The sequence below is a fragment of the Elephas maximus genome, chromosome 21 (genome assembly GCF_024166365.1).
Source record: "Elephas maximus indicus isolate mEleMax1 chromosome 21, mEleMax1 primary haplotype, whole genome shotgun sequence".
In the NCBI taxonomy this organism is placed as follows: domain Eukaryota; kingdom Metazoa; phylum Chordata; class Mammalia; order Proboscidea; family Elephantidae; genus Elephas; species Elephas maximus.
Genome location: NC_064839.1, coordinates 39752048 through 39773494, shown reverse-complemented (window position 1 = coordinate 39773494; position 21447 = coordinate 39752048). Strand labels below are relative to the sequence as shown.

General features: G+C 49.4%; 1 protein-coding gene and 5 non-coding genes across 9 annotated transcripts in view; 3 read left to right on the top strand and 3 right to left on the bottom strand.

Moving 5' to 3' along the window:
- VAC14 (VAC14 component of PIKFYVE complex) overlaps positions 1-21447 on the bottom strand; it is a 103289-nt gene that overhangs the window by 77921 nt on the left and 3921 nt on the right. For all 4 annotated transcript variants that reach the window (XR_007514570.1, XM_049863727.1, XM_049863728.1 and 1 more), the window contains exons 2-9: positions 7895-8045; positions 7421-7588; positions 6520-6582; positions 5900-6007; positions 5088-5197; positions 4703-4809; positions 3571-3705; positions 2916-3068 (exon numbers count right to left, since the gene is read on the bottom strand). Coding sequence is in view for 3 of the 4 variants with exons in the window: in XM_049863727.1 (XP_049719684.1) it covers positions 2916-3068; positions 3571-3705; positions 4703-4809; positions 5088-5197; positions 5900-6007; positions 6520-6582; positions 7421-7588; positions 7895-8045 (995 nt within the window). In the remaining variant the exon portion in view is untranslated. The remainder of the gene's footprint in view (positions 1-2915; positions 3069-3570; positions 3706-4702; positions 4810-5087; positions 5198-5899; positions 6008-6519; positions 6583-7420; positions 7589-7894; positions 8046-21447) is intronic.
- Positions 973-1046, bottom strand: TRNAG-GCC (transfer RNA glycine (anticodon GCC)). The gene has a single exon. It is a non-coding gene; the product is annotated as a tRNA-Gly (tRNA).
- On the bottom strand, positions 2471-2541 carry TRNAG-GCC (transfer RNA glycine (anticodon GCC)). Its single transcript has one exon. It is a non-coding gene; the product is annotated as a tRNA-Gly (tRNA).
- Positions 11190-11260, top strand: TRNAD-GUC (transfer RNA aspartic acid (anticodon GUC)). Its single transcript has one exon. It is a non-coding gene; the product is annotated as a tRNA-Asp (tRNA).
- Positions 11745-11815, top strand: TRNAG-GCC (transfer RNA glycine (anticodon GCC)). Its single transcript has one exon. It is a non-coding gene; the product is annotated as a tRNA-Gly (tRNA).
- Positions 12427-12497, top strand: TRNAG-GCC (transfer RNA glycine (anticodon GCC)). Its single transcript has one exon. It is a non-coding gene; the product is annotated as a tRNA-Gly (tRNA).

Here is a 21447-nt window from a genome sequence, read left to right as displayed (position 1 = left end):
CAAGTGTATCTGCCAGACTATACACTTAACTTGTTACCGCCTGCCTTCACCCAGCAGAAGTGCCAGCTCTGAGAGGGTGGGGGTGTCTGTTCCACTGCTGCATCTCCACATAGAGGACACGGCACAGAGTAGGCAGACTTACTGGAGGAATCCATTTTTATTTATGGAGTACCTACTTTGGGCTCTGGTGGCGCAGTGGTTAAGAGTTGGCTGCTAATCAAAAGGTCAGCAGTTGAAATACACCAGCTGCTCCTTGGCAACCCTATGGAGCAGTTTTACTCTGTGCTATGGGTCGTTATAAATGAGTTGGAATTGACTCAATGGCAACAGGTTTGGCTTTTTTGGTTTGGTACCTTGGGCCAAGCCAGTGAAGGGACCCGAGGGGTCCAAAGTGGAACAGGTGCTGGCTCCTGAAGTGCCTACCATTGAAGGAAACTCTCACCCACCTTTGCAGCCCCAATTCCCTCTATATCCCCCTCCTGCCCTAAAGCTTCCTGTGAGGTTCTGTGTCCTGGGACGGAATGCCCAGATCTGAGTTGCAGAGGAAGACACTGAAACAAGGACAACCAGCCCAGAGGTTCCCATCTTTAGCCGGGTGGGAGAGGATTTGAACAGCCAGAGTAGATGGGGGTTGGTGGGGGGGAGAGCAACTAGGAGACTGTGGGGTGAACTTGTTGGCTGACTAGCTAACCTGTCTTGATGCTTTGCTTGCTGTGACATTCTCCTGGGCACCTTGGTGAAGACTCATAGTTACAAGCTGAGCAGGCTTGACAGTGGGTGTGAAGCCTAAAAATCAGCTGTTGCCATCTCTGGGAACTACTATAAAGTGAGCTTTTCACCTGCCGAAATGCTGTTTATGAGGCAGTAAAATCAGAAGCCAAGCTGCCTGAATGGTCCTGGCTGCAGGGTGATTCTCTCCTGAGCAAGCAGCTGTCTGAAGAATGCTCAGGAAAACCATGAAAAAGGTAAACAAGCAGAACTGGCTGGGAATTGAACCCAGGCCTCCCGCGTGGCAGGCAAGAATTCTACCACTGAACCACCAATGCTCCAGCTAGCAGAGAGGTTTTTAGCAGCTGCCACAACCCACAGAATGGAACGATGCCTTCCCAGAGAGCTGGACACTGTTGCCACATAAGCAGAAAGGGTGGGGCAGAGGCTGCCAGGTTCCAATTTAGGTGAAGAGGCATTTAGGAAAAAAAAACATTATTCACATAACATAAAAATTCACCATTTTAAAGTTACAATTTGGTGGTTTTCAGGATATTCATAAGGTTGTGCAACCATCACTGCTATCCGATTCTAGAACATTCCCATTATCTGCTCTAGAAAACTTGTACCTGTCAGTAGTCACTCCCAATCCTCCCATTCCCCCACACCCTGGCAACCGCTAATCTACTTTCTGTCTCTATGGATTAAGAGGCTCTAACTCTTAAATCAGTATAAAATATGCAAAACATCTGCATGTTGTAGCTTGTTAAGCAAAAAAAGGGAAAAAAACAAAACCAAAACCCATCAATAAACCAAAAAAAGCAGGATGTGGAATTACGTAAGTTGCATGATCTCAGTCATCTAATACTGATTGCCTCTGGGTGGGGACACCAAAAAATCTTGCTATAGAGTCGATTCCGACTCACAGCAACCCTACAGGACAGCGTAGAGCTGCCCTAAAGGACTTCCGAGACTGTAATCTTTATGGAAGCAGACTGCCACTTCTTTCTCCCGCACAGTGGCTAGTGGGCTTGAACTGGTGACCTTTTTGTTAGCAGTGGAGTGCTTAACCATTGTTGGGGATAGTCCTGCTTTTTAGTATTTTAATCTGCTTTCCAAATTTTCTCAAATGGGAGACAGAAAACAAAAAGAAAACCAAAAACACAACAGAGGACCCCGAGGGAGCAGGAGAACAGTGGGATGCAGACCCCAAATTCTCATAAAAAGACCAGACTTAATGGTCTGACTGAGACTAGAAGGACCCCGGTGATCATGGCCCCCAGACCTTCTGTTGGCCCATGACAGGAACCGTCCCCGAAACCAACTCGTCAGACATGGATTGGACGGGACAATGGGTTGGAGAGGGATGCTGGTGAGGTGTGAGACTATGTTGGCATCTCCTGCCTGGAGGGGAGCTGGGAGGGTAGAGGGGCAGCTGGCAAAATGGTCACGAAAAGAGAGAGTAGAAGGAGGGAGCGGGCTGTCTTATGGGGGGGGAGTAATTGGGAATATGTAGCAAGGTGTATATAAGTTTTTATGTGAGAGACTGACTTGATTTGTAAACTTTCACTTAAAGCACAATAAAAATTATTAAAAAAAAAATAAATACAATACCTGTACACTGGTAAAAGGTCACAAAATGTCTATCCTTGAGATTCCTTTAGTTGCTCCCAGTAAGAACAGCTTCCAGCTTAGGAGAGACACACTAACTTATCTCCCCATGTTTTCTCCCTCAAGCAACTGTCAAAAAGTTTTCAACTGCTGCATTGGTCAGGAGTCAAACCTGGGCCTCCCACGTGGCAGGCGAGAATTCTACCACTGAACCACCAATGCTCCAGCTGAGTGCTGCCCTGCCTCCAGCTGTTTTGCCCCTCTGGGCTCTGGCTCACAGTGGGATCGGCACAGCTGTAACATGACACCTGAGACAGCCAGCATGGTATGCTACTCAATATAAGCGATTGTTACTCAATACTGGTGACTCAAACCAAGAGACCCCAGTGATGAGCCAGGCAAGGCCTCACAGGCGTGGGGCACGCTGATGGCAAAGGTGCATTTGGAATACCTGCTTCCTAGGGCCCTGAGGTCTGACCTCACGTCACACAGGGCCCTGATGCAGCAGGAAGGCAACGGGAGCCTGTCACAGTGCTGTGGCAATACCACCTGCAGCCCTGGGGGTTAGGGCTCCCTGGGAGGCAGACTCTACTCACCACTGGCAGTCCTCTCCTGCTTTGCCTGGGAGTCATCGGGGTTGGGCTTGGCCTGCCGCTGCACCACTGGCTTTGGCTCATCCGGCTCGTCGTCCTCCGTGGTGACCAGCTTCATCAGGCTCTGGTTGCACACATTGGCAACCTCCTTGATGCCTGAGGCCACTGATGAAAGGAGCAGCCCTGCCCAGTGGAGGTCTTCCCTACACCCGGGCCACTGGTGCTCCTGGTCAGGGGCTCTGTCCTCCGAGAGGCTCTGTGAGCGGGCAGACAAGCAGTCTGACTGAGTTCCCTTCTCTTTGCCATACCTGTGCCCCGGCAAGATGCCCCTATTTCTTCTTGCAGGCCCCCTTTCTGGTAACCCTCCCATCAACAGGATTTCCCCCACCCAGGGTGACGCAGTGTCAGCTCAGGGGGTTGGGACCTAGGGACCTGGGAGAGCAGCTCCAGATCTCTAAGTAACCAGGTGGGGCTTGGGGACAGCCAGCATTAGCTACACGTCCCCAGTGCTTCCCGGCTTTCCCAATCCACATTCAGCTCCATTGCTCGTTCCCAATGCCAGGGACTATATGGAGGTGTAACAGGTTCTAAAGGCCCCTCAACTTCATAGCCCTCTTTGGGGCCGTGTTGGGGTCTTCTCCCCTAGAGCTAAGGATATTTTTCTTGCGGTCGTCGTAGGCCAGGCAGGGCAATACGGCGGTCAGGATCCCAGAGGAGTAGGGCAGCATCACACGGCCTGCCAGCTGGATGAACTCCCGCATCCAGCACATGGCTGTCAGCTGGATCAGGTCGTCTGGAGGAGGACAGTGGGTTCAGTAGGGTTGGCCCGAACAGCCCAGTGCTCCCCTCCCACTGACCACACAGGAGAGATTAAGGGGAAGCCCAAGGATCGAACTGCTTCCAGCGTCACCAACTTTTTCACCCTCGCTTTTTGCCTTCCACAGGTACACAGATGCCAGGTGGGAATGGAGCAACAATCCTGTGCTAGTTTGCAAAAAATGGGCACCATCCTCTTCCCCTTCCTGTGTTCATGCCCTCCTGTAATGTGATTGTGCAGCCCCGCCCCTTAAGAAGTAGAGTTTATTCCTCTACTCCTTGATTGTGGACTGGCCTTGGTACTGTGGCCAACAGACTGTGGTAGAAACGATAGTGTGCCTGGTTCAAGCCTAGGCTTCAAGAGGCCTTGCTCACTCTACTCTCTCTCTTGTAACCCTGCCACTGCTGCATGAACGTGCCCAGGGTAGCCTGCTGGATGATGAGACATGTGGCCCAATCACCCCCATCAGCCAGCTGATAGCTGACAGCTGCCAACCACCAGACATGACCTCAGCCATCCTAGACCACCCAGCCTCAACCAACCCTCCAGCTGACTGTAGACACCTGACAAAGCCCAGCCTGGCCTGGCCCAGGTAAGCAGAACCACCCAGTTGGTCTATAGTTTCATGGCCAATAAGTGACTCTTGTTTTAAGTAATTAAGTTTTGCGGTATTTTGTTGCTCAACAGAAGCTAACATACACACTATTCCAACCTCCAAGCATTTTAACTCTCAGCATGAATGCCACACTTGCCAGCAAGGTCTCCAGGTCTTACTCTCCTTCAGAGCCAGATCAAGGGAAAGCACCTCCACGTTGATAGAGCATCTGAGTCACTCTCTCAGGACCCAAGCTCCACTTCTCCCAGGGTCCAGTGCCACACTGGCTAGCACACCTTCCGGGCCTCTGTCTTACCCTCACTGAAGCCCTGAGATGGTGCGAGAAAAGCTATCTCCAAGGGGCCTCCACAGACTCACCTGTGGTCTGGCAGTGGATCACCAGGATGTTGGCCATCTCAGCGAACTTTACACTGGAGGGGTTTTTCTTAATTTCTTTCAAGAATTCTCCAAGAACCACCTCACACCTACCAATGAGGAAAGGAGAACTGAAACAGCTCATGTCAGCCAGGTTTGGAGGGGCCTCCATGTCCATTTCTGTTCTAGGGTGGCCACCTAGAGGGTGACTACACCTGAGACTTGTCAGATGAACATTTTTCAGAGGCTGGGGGTTGGTGAGATCTTAGTTCCGCAAAGTGGAAGGCACGCTGGCAGAAGACAAAGAGGGAATTTCTTGTTCTCCTCCCACTGCCTGTCTGCTGGGTGTGGGATATGGGTCACCTGCCTACCTCTTTCCTCCACTCACATTTTCCGAATCTCTTTGCCGTTGTCTCCCAGGATCTGGAAGAGCCCATCCAGGATCTCTGGCAGGTAATCCAGCAGGTTGATGTCTGGCACTGACTCTAGAACCAGGATCTGACCCAGAGGAAGAAAACAGAGAAAGTCCCATCAGCCCAGGAACCGTCGTGCCCTCCTCGGCCAATCCTCGGGACCAAGTCATAAGAATGGAGCCCCAGTGAGCAGCATTTCACTGCCTAGCAGCTCTCATTTCTGTCGAATGTGCAGGGGAATGGCAATTTAACTCCAAAAAAGGCTGTGCCAGGGAACTCAGGTGCTGAGGGGAGACGGGAATGCGTAGCTACGTGAGGTGTGACTGCTGGAAGCAGCACTACTAGCGTCAAAGGGCAATCTGGGTGTTTCCTGGGCAAGGAAAGGATCGTATCCTTGGGGGAAAATCTGAGTGAATGTGTTCTCTGATTATCTACTGTCAATGGTTATTAGAAGGATAATAATGAGGCCTTCTCTCTAGCCAAGGAGCCCTGGTGGCACAGTGGTTAAGTGTTTGGCCGCTCACTGGAAGATCGGCGGTTCCAATCTACCCAGTGGCTCTGCGGGAGAAAGACCTGGTGATCTGCTGTTGTAAAGATTACAGCCTAGAAAACGCCATGGGGCAGTTCTACTCTGTTCTATAGGATCACTATGAGCTGGAATCAACTCAACGGCAACAGGTTCTCTCTCTAGTCAAAGGACCTTCCAAGGATGTTTGGGTGAGCAGACTGTCCTAAACCAAAGGCTTGTTATGACTGCAGAAACAGTGTTGAGGGGTCAGACTCTCACCCAGGAGATGATGAACTGCCGGGCATACTGGTTATTGGAGTAAATCCTCTCCCGCAACAAGGGGATGAAGCCCACCAGGTCAAACTTGTTGCTCTCAGTCACGATGTCCTGCGGATCAAAAGGTGTGTGAGCTGCTGAAAGCAGAGAACTGGGGCTTCCAGACCTGGCCCACATCCTGCCCCAGGCAGCCAGGGAGGGGAACGGCAGGAGAGGTCCCAGGGACATCCGTCTTCTCACAGGCCAGGGGACAAGCAGAAATGAGAGTGAAAGCAGGAATCAAGGTCAAGAGAACTAATAACTGACAAAACATCTCTGTGGCCTGGATCAAATGCCAATATGAGCTCAGTATAACCAGCCCCCTGTCATCCTTGTCCACACCTTGGTGGGCGTACATGAGGGAATTTTTAGGGGTGATAGACTAGTTCTGTACTTTGATTGTTGTGGCAAAATAACTTTATGGACTTGTCAAACTTACAGAACTGTAAACCAAAGAGTAAATTTTACTGTATATAAATTTAAACATTAAGATTAGAAACAGTTATTTCCAGTGATAGAATTATAAGCTGTACAAATGGAAGAGACAGATTCTAAAAATAAAAGTGGGGGCAAAGTAGAAATACCTTTAGAAGGCGGTCTAGGAGCTCAGATCCACTTTTCACATTGGGGTCTGGATCAGCAGCCAACTAGAGAGGCACAGAAACAGGAGGGAAATGGAGTAGATGACCAGCGTCAGTGTTTAAGACGAACAATCTACTGAAAACCCATGGCCCAGGCCACAGCACAGCCTGGAGTGTCTAACAGTCATCTTTTTCAGAGGATAAACCTAAGAAATCTAGGGGAGCAAGGGTGGGCAGGATGAAACTTGGATAGGGAACCAAAACATAGTGGAATTCCTCAGTCTGTTCAGGGGCTGCTCCTGTGACTGAGAGATGTCCTCTCCCCTGCTGTGACTGGGCCAAGTGGTTATTTCCCATTGGCCTTCCTCAAGGGTGTTCAGTCTGAAAATGCTGGGTCCTCTCTCTATCTGGAGGAGCGGACCAGGGCAGCTGCTTGGAAAGGTCTGTGGGATTCAGCAGTGGCAGCAGAGCTTCCTGGCTACTATGGTCCTGGGAGAGGGAACTCTTTGAAGCTGAGAGGAGCTGTGGAGACTTCAAGGCCTTTCTAAATAGAGCTTTTTCTAGAGCACTTACAAGCTGGAATAATCAGCTGCCCTCCTCACAGGGAAAATATAGTCTGTCCTTTGAATTCACTGTCAGCACCTTCCAGGGAGACTGATGCTTCTCAAACTATCATTTTTTTTTCCTTCAATCCATAGTGGACCAATACTTTTGCAAAATGCAATAAAAATGAATTACTACAGAAATGAAATAAAAAATAAACCACAAATAAGTCCTTAAAAAAAAAAATTAGATTCAACAGACAATCAGTGTTCCTTGCTGTCACGTACTTATCCACACTCCAGGTCCCAGAGGGTCGAGGTAGGTGGCCAGGCCAAGCTCAGCCCAGCTAGAAGGAGGTTACCTTGCTCAGCCCGTCAAAGAGCACGTTGAAGTGCGGCAGCACAGCGCCCCGGGCCACCTTGACGATGTTGTAGAGGGCCTCGCAGGCGTAGTAGCGCAGCCTGCTGTCCGCATCATTGAAGCAGGTCAACACTGGCTCGATCAGCTCCTTCAGGTAGAGCCCTGAGTCCTGCCGAGGGCAGGGAGTGGAAGACACTCAGAATGGGTCAGGCCCAGGCCCCCAAGCCGGCTGTGTAGCCGGCACCCCCGCTCTCAGACATGCTCAGGTTTCCATGAGGGCTAGGCTCAAAGACCCTTCCCAAGTCTGCCTCCCAGGATAGGAGCCATGCCCTGGAACTGGGCTGCCAAGCCACAAAGCCAGCAGGGCTGGTCTTAGACATGGAAAGAAAAAACATAGGTCTGCCAAGGCTTGCTGGGTCTTGGTTGGAGTCAAGGCCATCACAGGCCTGTGCATCCCTCCAGGGGAAAGGCCCACCTTGCCCAGTGCGATGGAGCAGGCAGCCAGGCCGATGAGGCCCCCTTTCCGACTGTGGGGGTGCTGAGACAGGGCAAACTCCTGAGACAGGGTCTGGATCACATGCTTGATCTGAACAGTGTTGTTCTGGGCCACGAACTCCCGGACCAGCCTAAAAAGAGAGGAAAGAGGGGCTACAGGTTCAATGGAACCAAGCTGCTGGCTCCAGGGCCCGGGGCTGGGGTGAGATGGTGACTTATTCAGAAAGAGGAACTGCGAGCAGGCATTTCAGGGCAGGTCTTTCCCAGTTCTGCTGCTGCCTGGGAGATGCTGGGTTGGACATAGTTGTTTCCCTACTCTGGTCTCAGTTTCCCTTTGTGTACAATGGAATGAGGAACAGAGGTGTGATTTCAGTTCTGGGAATCTGAGAGAATGAAAATGAACGTCTTGTTGGGGACCAAAAAATGCAATGCATTATCCTCTGATCAATCAAGTCTTTATTCAACACTTGCTCAACTTTCCATTCTAGCACCCCAGAATGGGGCCACACACAGCTGAATCCAACCCCAGTCCAACTGGTAAGATATACATACAAACAAGTAATTGTAGCAAATTCATACTGTACTTGTAGCAAACGGAAGCAAAGTGGCACCAAGTGATATCACAGAAGCATGAAACACAATGAGTTAACTCTCCCTGGGGTGTCCAGAAGAGCTGAAGAAGAAGGCGATCTTAAAACACTAACAGGCATTTTCCAGGTGAAGGAAGGAAGGGAATCTCAGGCAAAGGGGAGAGCTGGTCGGAAGCAAAGAGCTCTGAAAAGGTTGGCATATTTAGGGAAAGACATGGAGTTTGGCACGTGGAAGGGGTGGCTGATGACAGGTAAAGGGACAGATGACCCAGTGAAAGGTCTCCAGCAGTTGAAGGTACGACCGGCCCTGTGCTGTGAGGAGGTAACTCTGGGCACAGCCTGGAGAGGCTGGCCTCATGGGAGAACACTGCAGCCACCAGGGAAGCAAGGAGGGACTGAACAAAAAGGGGCTGTTGTAAAACGCAGCAGAAAGGCATCAGTAGCCATGTAACGGGGATGTGGGGAGGGGAGGAAGAGCAGATGGTACTTCCAGGTCTCAACCTGAGGAGTGATGCTGACAGGGAGAAGGAGCAGGGTGGGAGGGGTCCAGCGAACTCCATGCCAACTGTCATGCGTGAGGACCCCCACAGGCCATGCCAGGGAAGGCCTCCCAGGGAAAGCCCTGGCCAGAGGGTAGGAAAGCAGGGGGAGGTCTGGCTCTGTAACAGACCAGCCCGTTTCCAGAGCCCCGTGGGCATGAAGACCAAGACTCTGCCCTTTAGAAGCTCACAGCCTCCCTGCAGCAAGAGGCCTCACTTGAGAAATGGTGGCATGAGTGACCCACAGAACTGATGGGTTGCGGCTTGGGTAGAATGTGAGCCAGATCTTGAAGGAGGCTGGGAGAGAGAAGGAAACCGGCACTGTGGACAGAGGAACTGTGTAAACAAAGGTAGGGAGGGGAACCCAGAGAACTGAACAGCAACGGGATATCAACCCGGACTGGCTGGCTATGGGATTCTGAAATGCCAAATTAGAGAGAAGGGATTTCTCACCATTGGCATAAGCTTTTTTTTTTTAAATCTCTTTTTTAAAAAAAAATTATTCTGTTGTTTAGAGTATACACAGCAAAACATATACCAACTCAACCATTTCCACACGTGACATTGATTACATTCGAGTTGTGCAACCTTCCTCACCTTCGTTTTCTGAGTTGTTCCTTCCCCACTAACATAAACTCACTGCCCCCTGAGGTTCCTACCTAAGCTTCCCAGTTGCTGTTGTCAATTTGATCCCATAGACATAGTTCTTAAAAGAGCATAATGCTCAAGGAAGACATTTTTTACTAGTTTAGGTAAACTACTGTTTGGTTTTAAGAAGACTTCAGGGGATATATTTGGTTTAAGATTTAAAGATTATCTCAGGGCAACAGTTTCAGGGGTTCATCCAGCTCCCATGAGAATCTGAAAATCTGTTCTGCATTTTCCCCATTTTGATCAAAGATTCTTCTATGCAGTCTTTGATCAAAATGTTCATAACGGTAGCCAGGGACCATCTAGTGCGTCTGGTCTCATGGCAAAGGAGGCAGTTGTTCATGGAGGCACTTGGCCACACATTCCATATTCTCCTCCTATTCTTGGCTCTCCTTTTCCTCTGTTGTTCCAGGTGAATAGAGATCATTTGCTGTGCCTTGGATAGTTGCCTGCAAGCCCTTATGACCCCAGGTACTACGCAACAAACTAGGAGGTAGAACAGAAGCATTAAACACATTACTAGGCCAATTAATGAGGATGTCCCATGAAACCATGACCCTAAACCTCCAAACCAAGAAGCCAAATTCTGTGAGGTGTTTGGGTGTACCTAAGCCGTCTCAGCAGTTACTCTTTTTTGTTGTTGTTGTAAATATATCTATCACACAACTCTTGCCAATTCAACTTTGTATAGCTGTACAACTTAATGACAGCAATTACAGTAACTGGCTGTGCAACCCTACTCGTCATCACTGTGATTTTTCCATCTCCGTTATCTCTGGGAATATGTTTCTTATGGTTTTTGCGGGGCATGAGGAAAGAGTCTCTGAAGCCTGGAGATGCTTGTGAGATGGATGGGGGGCCCTTGGTCACCCAGGAAGGAGGGATGGAGACAAGCGTAGCAGCTGTAGGTGTGAAGAGGGCAGTCTGGATTATGGACTTTTATACATAACTGAACGAACAAGTCTGTCTTGGAAGAAGTACAGCCAGAGAGCTCCTTGGACGCGAGGATGGCAAGACTTCGTCTCACGTACTTTGGACGTGTTATCAGGAGGGACCAGTCCCTGGGGAAGGACATCATACCTGGTAAGGTTGAGTGTCAGTGAAAAGATGAAGAACCTTGATGAGATGGACTGACACAGTGGCTGCAACAGTGGGCTCAAACATAGCAGTGACTGTGAGGACGGCACAGGGCCAAGCAGTGTTTTCTTCTGTTGTATATATGGTTGCTATGAATCGGAACCGCACAAGGAAGGGCTCGCACAAGTGGCCTGTGAGGTCCCTCAGGCTCTAATCTTTATGAGGCCGAGGGTCGTGGATGAGCCAAGGGCCTCCAGTGGAAGTGGAATGCCAGTATACAGGCCCCAACTCCCAGAGCAGCGTAATCCTGCCCAGCAAGCCTGGTTCTTCATAAACCTGTCCCAGCTCTGAGTCAGAAAAACCAGCCAGAGAAGGCCCAGCAATCTGCCATAGGCAGATGCTCTGCAGGACAGCTGGAGCATTAGTGGTTCAGTGGCAGAATTCTTGCCTGTCATGTGGGAGGCCCAGGTTCGATTCCTGGCCAATGCAGATTTTTTTTTTTTTAAACAAGTTTCTCACCTGTGAGTCTGTGACTACACTTAGCGAGCAAGCACATGAACAGTAGCTGGGTCTCCAGAGAACCACTGGATGTGAACCAGGGCTTTTTTCACGCCCTTAACCCTTAAAGGGCCTCCTGCTGTGCCCCTGAGAAATGCAAAACAGCAAAAAACTAAAGAAAAAGTGCAATGAGAGGACCCAAACCTCAGATGGGCCAGTCACCCTAAGTCTCAATGCTTTTTGCTACTGAGAAGGACAGACCTGAGCCCTAGCTTCTGCCCCAAGGTCTGAAGGCAAATCAGCTTCTGACACACACACACACTCCCTCCTGCTCAGGGGCCCAGCTTTCTGCTTATGCAACTGTGTTGATGTGGCAGCCTTGGAGCCCGGTCTCATATGTTGTAAACCAGCACAGATACAAGGAGGCTCTGGGCTGGGGTTAAAAGGAGTTGCTCCACAGCTGCTGACAGCTGGAGCATTGGTGGTTCAGTGGTAGAATTCTCGCCTGCCACGCGGGAGGCCCGGGTTCGATTCCCGGCCAATGCAGGGCTGCTTTTTGCCTTTTCATGCAAGTTTCTCACCTGGAGAAGCTGCTGCTGGAGCCAGACTCCTAACCACACCAGCCCGTAGCGCAAGGGTGCCTGTGCATCTGGGACCACACTTAGCAAGCGAGTACAAAAACAGCTGCTGGGTCTTCCAGAGAACCAGAGCTTCATGTTCTTCATTCCCTGAGGGGCTTTTTGCTCCCTGCTGTGCACCTCAGTCTTTTTTTTTTTTTTTTTGTGCACCTCAGTCTTGGCCAGTCTCCAGCAGGAAGCGGACGTGAAACCTGAGAACTGTAAAACTGCCAAACACCAAAGAAAAAGCGGAACGGGAGGGCCCAAGCCTCAGACAAAAGAAAGTCACCTTAAGTCCCCTGCTTTTTGCTACTGAGAGGATGGACTTGAGCTCTAGCTTCTGCCCTGAGGTCTGGAGGCAAATAACTTCTGACGCACACGCACTCCCTCCTCCTGTTCAGGGGCCCAGCTTTCTGTTCCTGTAGCTGTGTTGATGTGGCAGCATCAGAGCCCAGCCTCAAATGTTGTAAAGCAGCACAGACACAAGGAGGCTCAAGGCTGGGGTTAAAAGGAGTTGCTCCACAGCTGCTGACATCTGGCGCATTGGTGGTTCAGTGGTAGAATTCTCGCCTGCCACGCGGGAGGCCCGGGTTCGATTCCCGGCCAATGCAGCAGCTGACTTTTTCAATCGTGTTATTGAATCTAAAATTTCGTACTGTCTCAAGTCCTTGATGAATGCTGAGAACTGAGTATGACTGTTTTCTAGCTTGAGTTTTAAATGCCAATGATGAAAAACTACTGTTTTCTAAATTCCACAAAGATCCTGAACACAACTCCCTGTTCCTGAAGAGTCTCAGCTGGGGGTGGAGGGGCGTCGGAGGCAGGTGCGTGAAAGCCCGCTGAGAGCTGCTGTGCCTGCCCACCTGGGGAGCCAGGGCCCATTTCTGCTCAGTACAAACTAGAGCAGCACAGGGCGTGGACATGAGCATGTCCTAGACCACCAGCATGGGTCGGGAAGAAGACCCGGCCCTGCCCTGCACACAGGCCGTCCTGAAACCCCCTCCTTCCTGCCTCCAGGCCACAAACATGCACTGACAGGGCATGGCTCCGAGAGCGTGTGAGAGCCAGCATAAGGGGCACATTTTTGAGCATAAGTGGCACATTCTCGGGCCTCAGGGGCTCTCTGCCAGGTTAAGGGAAGGAAGCAAGACAGGGAACAAGACAAAAAGGACACAAAATGCTATGGGTTAGGAGGGGGCAGGACCAGTATCTTTGACAAATTGGTCAAGAAAGAGCAGGACCACTGTGGCTGGTGCAGAAGGAATTAGGTGCTTCATAAGAGTCAGCATTTGAGAGGGGCTCGGGAGGATGAGTGGGTGTTTGCTCTGGAGCTGTTCAAGAGGAGGCAGCCCAGACAGAGGGAACAGCATGAGCAAAGGCGCAGAGGAAGGATGAGCAAGGCACCGGGTTGGCAGAAACAAAGGGCACTGGAGAAGTGGGTGACAGGGCTGGAGAAGCTGCTGCCTGTCATGTGGTGCAGGACCTCCAGTGTCTGGCAAAAGAGCTGGCATGTCAGTGTGGTGGCAGGGAGAAGTCATGGAAGGTTTTTGAGCAGGTGAGTGACACAAACTTTAAAAACCTGCAGTGGTGTGGCTTTGCATGGCGCTTAGGGAGCTGTGAAGACTACGGTGGCTTAAGAAGCAATCAAATTGTGAACGAGTATAAGAAATGGAGCTTTAAGGTCAGCGGCTGCTGGCAAGAGTAGCAGGGTCTCCTGAAGGGAGATGAGTGTGGGGACTGTGTGAGCTCAGCGCTCCCTTCCCTGCAGGCCCAGGGGCACCCCTCTCCTTTGTGCTTCGCCAGCTGTAGGGCCTCTCGCCCAATTCCACCAAAGCTCAATTAAGTTCAAGTACTGTGGCCCTGAGAACCCTAGTCTCCACTGTCTGCACCCTTGCACTATAGAGTAGAATGTTCTTCACCTCCAGGAAGACAAATGATGCTCCCTCTGGAGGGGAAATGGTGAGAATATGTTCTTGCCAACATCATCAGCCAGGTGGGCACTGGGCCTTGCCCAGTGGGTCAACCCTGGCCATAGGCAGGAAGAGTCGGCCCCAAGGATCAGACCCACACTCCTTACCTGGTACTCAGAGTGATCAAAACAGGGCCCAGTGGACCCCACTGGCCTTACTGCCTGGCCCCTGGCAGAACCTTCCATTCCAGCCAGACCCACCTCCTTACTGGCCCCTACTCATTATATGCCTTCCGCATGCCATGTGGGCCCCACCCCCTGGAAAATTTCCCCCTCCTTTACACCACCTATCTAGCCTTCAAAGCCCGGCCCAAACCCAACTCCCCTCTTCCTGACCATGCCTGGAGTGGCCATGCCACCTCTGAACTCTGTGGGACTTGGTGCCCCCACCATTCTGTGCCAGCAGTGCACTATCGATGCCACCAGTTACCTTCCCACTGGTGTATTTCTGATCTCCATGGGTCCTTGGTAAAGTCCTAGAGGACAAGGACAGGGCAAGGCCACATTCTGCTGCATCTCCATACCAGCCCCCTCTCCAGACTGAGTGCTTTGCATATATCAGTGAACATCCGCCAGGGGATGGAGTCTGGGAAAGCAACAGAGCCGATTGCCAGCCTGGGCCTGGAGAGTCAGGCAAGCACAGGCAGAGGCCACGCTGCCCAGGGCTGGGGTGGAGGGGGGGGGAGCGGGGAGTAGTGGCGGTGGGTGGTTCATCGGTATCGTATCTGGATGGTCCTATGCGTCCACTCTTACAGTTCAAGCTGGAGTAACTAACTGGTTAACTGATTTGTAGGACCAAAGGGCACCATCACCAGGATCCCAAAATGAGAAAGGCCCAGGTCACAAGAACTGTGGCTGATGGCTGGGAAAGCTGCAGATGTCAGGATGTGAACTGAAGTGAGCCTGGGAGGGGCTGGAAGAGTGCTCTAACCACCCACCCCCCACCGCCAGTTGTTCCCCAAATGCCCCTGTCTACCTGACTATAGCTTGGCTTCTTACTCCATGGGGGAAGTGCAGAGAAAAAGCAACTACGAGGAGGCAGAGTAGGTGAAATTGAAGATCCAAGCATCCCCAGTTTCAGGCCTAGTCTCTCTTCAAAAGACCTTTCTGTCTTTACTTTCATCACAGGTTGGGAGCCAGAGGTGGGGGATCTGAAGCTGAACCAGTTTTGAAGTTAGTATTTGACCCAGAAACTCTCACTCTCAAAAATGCCTGGGGGCCTCCACTGAATAAAGGTCACAAGCATAGTGATCTGTCAACCAGGTAATCTGCTTCTGCCGGCTTCCCTCCAAAGTGCTAGAAACCCTGCCTGGCGAAGCGCCCTCTAGAGGCTGCTCAGAGTCTCTGTTTTCAGGAACCAAAACTCTGAGAAAGCTGGCAAGCCACAAATGTTGCCACGCCAACTATCCCCTCCCTGATAGGAAAAAGTGTGGCACACAGAATAGGACCGCATGGGAATCATCATCAGCCAACAGAGAATCCGGGCCACCACCTCAGCAACACAACCACAGCCCGGTACTGGACCCCGAGGCCTCTACCACCAGTACTGTGACCATCACAGGCCCAGGGGCTGGTGAGTGGACTGTATGCTAAGTACCCACTCCATGCTAAGTATTTTGGGGTTAACCAACCCCAGATGTGAAACAGAGGTGCAGAGGAATCAAGTCATGTTCCCAAGGTCACACGGGATCTGGACCCTCCACACCTACAAAGCTCATGCACCTGTGACCATACCACAGTTCCTCCCTTCTATTTTCTGAATTCCAGATGCAAACTGGACACACCCTATTACAGAGGGCAATTCCCCTGGGCAGAACTGAGGCCCCCAAATGAGATGCGGCCTTCTCCATACCTGTCCCATGCTTTCAGTGTCCAGACATCCTGGAAGCATTCCTCTGCCACACACAGGTAATACAGATGAGGTGCACACTTGAGATGTTGTGAAATGAAGCTTTAGAGTTGGCCTTTTCCTACTGTGAATGCAGGAAGTAGATGATCGCATCTTGAGCAGTTAAACAATAAGCTAGGCAACGTGCTGGATGCTTTACCTGCATTATCTAATTGAAAATTTTAAAACAAGCCACCTAGTAAAGTAGTATTCTTATTTTACAGATGGCAAATCTATAAAGACAGAAAGTAGAGCAGTGATTGCCTTGGGCTGAAACTCTATGGAGCAATTCTACTCTGTAACACATGGGGTCTCCATGAGTCAGAATCAACTCTATGGCAAGAGGCTCAGAGAAGTTAAGAAACATCCCCAAGGTCACACACCTTGTAGGTGGTGGGTCAAGAAATCAAACCTAGGTTTTTCTGACCCCAAGGTCTGAAATCTAAACTGCTATGCTACACTACCCCCTGTCTGGTGATTATAGCTCCCATTTGTTGACTGTCCACTAGGCACCAGGCCCTTTACATTTATTGTATCACTTAACTCCAACAACCCTATGACATGGTCTATCTTTAGTTCACAGAGAAGGCCTGGCAGTATCCAACTGTCCAGGCCAGCAGGTGGCAGGGGTTTTAGCTACTGCACTCAAGTAACCATGTCTAGAGAGAACATATCAGCAGTCGTAAGGTGGAGTTAATAATCGCAATGACTTTACATGGTTTTTAGAGAACTGAGTTAGATAATGCATGTAATGCGCTCTGCACTGCACATGCTCAGACCACACCGTTAGTGTAAATCATAAATGCCATACAAGACTGTACTCATTCAACAAATGTTTACTGAGTACCCGCTCTGCTCCTGGCTCCAAGAAGGATGTAAAGATGACTCCAAAGTTGAACATTTCTTCCAGTGCCACAAAACTTTCCACATGGATTTGGAGCCGCTTCTTTCTTTCTTTATTTTTTTTACTGGCAAGCCCAGTTACCAATCCCAGTTCTCCAAGTAGCTGTATGTGTACCATATTCAGACAGTATATCCAGGCAGCAATTTCCCGAAGTGAAGTTGGGTAAACATCTCCATCTGCCTTGCCAAGTGAGTAATCTGGTTTTCACATGCCCACTCGGCTCCAATAACTGAACTGGGAAAGCTGAGTGGATGCTCCAGAGAAGGGGCCAAAACCCCACTGAAATGACCTAAGAGTTAACTGACAAAACATATTCGGAGCCTCCACTGGTTAGAATCCATGGAAAGAGTGTTAGGAGAAACAAGAGTCACAGACAGAGCCACACAGATGCTCTGATCTCAGACATGACCACTTAATGAGTGCTGACCTCACACTATCCCAAAACACTCCACCCATTTTTAAAAAAAATAATATATTTACATACCATGAAATTAACTCTTTCAAAGTGTACAATTCAGTGGATTTTAGAATATTCCCAAAATTGTGCAACCACCACCATAATAAATTTGAAAACATTTTATCAGCGAAAAGGAACCAGTACCCACTAGAAGTTAGTCCCCTGTTTCCCCCCAACCTCCACTCCCAGCCCTAAACCAGCTGCTATAGAGTTGATTTTAACTCATGGAGACCCCACGTGTTGCAGAGTAGAACCACTCCATAGGGTTTCAGCCCAAGGCAACCATTAATCTACTCTCCATCTTTGTAGATTTGCCCGTTCTGGACATTTCATATACATGGGATCATACGATACGTGGTCCTTTGTGACTGGTCTCTTTCACTTAGTATAAAGCTTTTTAGGTTCATCTATGTTGGCATGTATTCATTCCTCTTTATGTCTGAATTTATATTCCATTATACAGATGAACCACATTTTCCTTATCCATTCACCATCCCTGCTGAACTTGTTTATTAGCTCTAACAGTTTTTTGTAGATTCTTCAGGATTTTCTGTATACAAGATTAGGTCATCTGTAAAGACAGTTTTACTTCTTTTTTTCCAAACTGGAAAGGTGGAAAGACAACTGTCACGGCTAGATCCTCCAGTACAATGTTAAAAAGAAGTGGTTTGTTCCTGAGCTTAGGGAGAAAGCTTTCAGTCTCCCACCACTGTCAGCTGTGTGTTTTTATATATCTTTACTTAATTCTCACAGCTGCAATATAGCAGCATTTTTTTGTTTTAAGATGAGAAAACTGTGGCACAGAGGTTAAACTGGAGGTTACAAACTTCAGTGCTCACTGGGGCCAGGCTGGAGACATAAGTGAGGAGGCCAAGGGTGGTAACAGGCTGTGCTGAATTTGCCAACACAGGGAGCAAAGGAGAGTATGCATCCTGGTTACAGGGGAGGGAGGTTCCTTGCCCCCCTGATCCGCTATGCGGGAATGTGGGGCCCATGGGACCACCACAGTTTCCAGTTTCTTAAGGGAAGCCAGAAACCTGAATTCCTCTGTGAAATTTCTCAATTTAAAGAAGCCCGGGATTCAGGCCAAAGCAAACAGGTCTGTGGGTTAAGTACTCTGCTGACAGGCCCACGGCTAGTAAGTAGCACAGCTGGATGGAATTCTGACTCGTACTTCAAAAAGTGCTTAAGTCACTGGGTAATGAATTTTGTCTCCCAAAAGAAGTGGGAGGCACCAAAAAGCTAGGTAAACTTGACAGTGATCCTTTCGCTGATCACAGAGCTCCAGGGATCCCTCCCCCACACCAAACAGGTGAGGATGTGCTAAATCAAGGGCTTTTGCCCCACATGCCCACCCTTGGGCTTCAGTACTCTCAGGGGGTACAGTCTGGGCCTTCCTGCATGCTACCTACACTTGCCATTTTTTTAAAACTCAAACCTCAGGAACACTAGAGGCTTGGCACTGGGCCCATTCCTCATCACCACCAGGGGCATTGCCTCTCCCAGCCAGCAGTCAGACAGGGGTGGCCCTGCCTCCAGCGCCTGGCACAGTATCACAGCAGAACACCCACCATGTTTGGAGCACCTGCTGACATCTCTCCCCCACAGCAGACTATGGGGTTTGGGAGAGGAGAGACTGGGGGGTATTGGAGCGTTTTCATTGGCACCTATATCCCCTGAAAGAGAGAGCCCATAAAACCTGAAAGAGACATTCTAAAACCTTAGCCAAAATGCCCGAGGCTTTAGAAACTAGTGTGGTAATGTCAGAGTGAGGCCCAACAGACTCACAACATTTAATCACCAGATCCTAGTCACTTAACACCACATTAGTGGTCTTGAGATTCTAGAGTCCAGGCGCCCTTCAATGATCCAAGCATCTGTCTCTTGCGTTTTTAGGGTCTGAGAGGCCTGCCATGCAGATAAAACCCTCTTATTTGAGGTTTTAATCCCTCAAGGGAACACCCTATGCATTACTGGCCCTGTCACCTGAAGACACATGGGCTCTGGAAAACTCCAGAAAGCAGCAGCTAAAACAACTGTGGAGATCAAGTATAAAATTTATTTTATTAGACAGTATATGTGCCTTTTTTTGGTAGGGGAAACCATTCATTGTAGTAGGAAAAGCCTTTTGAGACAGATGAACTTGGGTCCCTAGGTAGTGCAAATGGTTAATGTATTTGGCTGTTCCCTGAAAGGTGGTTGGAGGTTCAAATTCATCCAGAGGCACCACAGAAGAAAGGCCTGGTGATCTACTTCTGAAAAATCAGCATTGAAAACCCTATGGAGCACAGTTCTACTCTGGTACCCATAGGGTTGCCATGAGTTGGAATCGACTCAACACCAACTGGTGATGGTCTAGCTGTGAAACTTTGGCGAGATTACTTAACCTCTGATAGCATCTGTTTCTCATCTGTGAAATGGGGATAACATCACCTTGCTCATAGGGGAGCTGTGCAAACTAATGAGATGAGGAGCGTGTTGTTGTTAGGTGCTGCCGAGTTGGTTCCACCTCATAGCGACCCTGTGCACAACAGAACGAAACACTGCCCAGTCCTGTGCCATCCTTACAATCATTGTTATGCTTGAGCTCACTGTTGCAGCCACTGTGTCAATCCACCTCGTTGAGGGGCTTCCTCTTTTCCACTGACTCTGTACTTTGCCAAGCATGATGTCCTTCTCCAGGGACTGATCCCTCCTGACAACATGTCCAAGGTATATAAGACGCAGTCTCGCCATCCTTGCTTCTAAGCAGCATTCTGGTTGTACTTCTTCCATGACAGATTTGTTTGTTCTTCTGGCAGCCCATGGTATAGTCAATATTCTTCACCAACACCACAATTCAAAGGCGTCAATTCTTCTTCAGTCTTCCTTATTCATTGTCCAGCTTTCACATGCATATGATGCAATTGAAAATACCATGGCTTGGGTCAGGTGCACCTTAGTCTTCAAGGTGACATCTTTGCTTTTCAACACTTCAAAGAGATTCTTTGAGGCAGATTTGCCAATGCAACGCGTCTTTTGATTTCTTGACTGCTGCTTCCATGGCTGTTGATTGTGGACCCCTTCCCTTATACGCCAGTGAGGACAAATCCAGCTAAGGAATGCCACTGGACCAGGAAAGACTGAGACCTCCACCTCCTTGGAAGACACAAACCAAACCCTTCTCAATCTCTGCCTTCTCAATGTGTATGTCATTCTCCAGAGCTTCTCTTTAAGTGATCCCTAATAAAATCTTACCAGGACTGCTGGGCCTATGACTTGGTCTGGGAAGGCGAGGGGCAAACCCAGTGGACAGCTATTCCCTCAGCCTTCTACTGACACCCTCCACATCTGGTAAGCATAAAGGACATGAAGAATAAAGCGTGAACCTGCCTTCAGGGATATCACAGTCAAGGAAGGGCACAGATTTAGAAAAAATGACAACACAGAGGTGGTTCAATTTTTCACAAATTACCAAAAACTTATGTCTTAAAACATCACAAGTTTACTATCTTACAGTTCTGGAGGTCAGAAGTCCAAAATAGGTCTTGCTAGGCTAAAATCAAGGTGTGGGAAGGGCTGTGTTCCTTTCTGGAGGGTCTAGGGGAGAATCCATTTCCTTACCATCTTCTAGAGGATGCCCACACTCCTTGGCTGAGGGCCCTCTTCCGTCTTCTAAGCCAGCAACAGCCAGCCAAATCTTTCTCACATGGCATCAAGCTGACATTGACTCTCCTGCCTCCTCCTCTCACAATTAAGGACTCATGTAATTATGTTGGGCACAACTGGATAACCTTGGATAACCTCCCTATTTTAAGATCAGCTGATTAGCAACCTTAATTTCCTCCACTCCCCTAATTCCCCACTGCCATGTAATGTGACATAATCACTGGCTCTGGACATTAGGATGTGGACATCTTTGGAGGCCATTATTCTGCTCACCAGAAGAGTGATGAGAACCATACCGAGAGCTAACAGTTATACAGTGTTACAATGTGCCCAATACTACACAGGGCACTTTCCAACATTAGCTCAAATAATCAAGCAACCCTGTGGGTACTATTATCATCCCCAAATTTACTGATGAAGAAAGTGAGATAAGGAGAGGTCAATTAGCTTGTCCAGAATCATCCAGCTCAGAAATGGGAGCCTAAATACCGGCTGTCTGGCTCCAGAGCTTGCTCTAAACCACTAGTCTACGCAGCCTCTGAAGCAGCAGTGAAACCCAACGGGGCCACAGGTTACTCGCCTCAGAACAGGACAAAGCCCTTTCATTCTGGAGCATGCGCACTGACTCACGTACACTAAACAGATGTTGTTGTTGTTGTAGGTGGTCAAGTCGATTACGACTCATCGTGACCCCA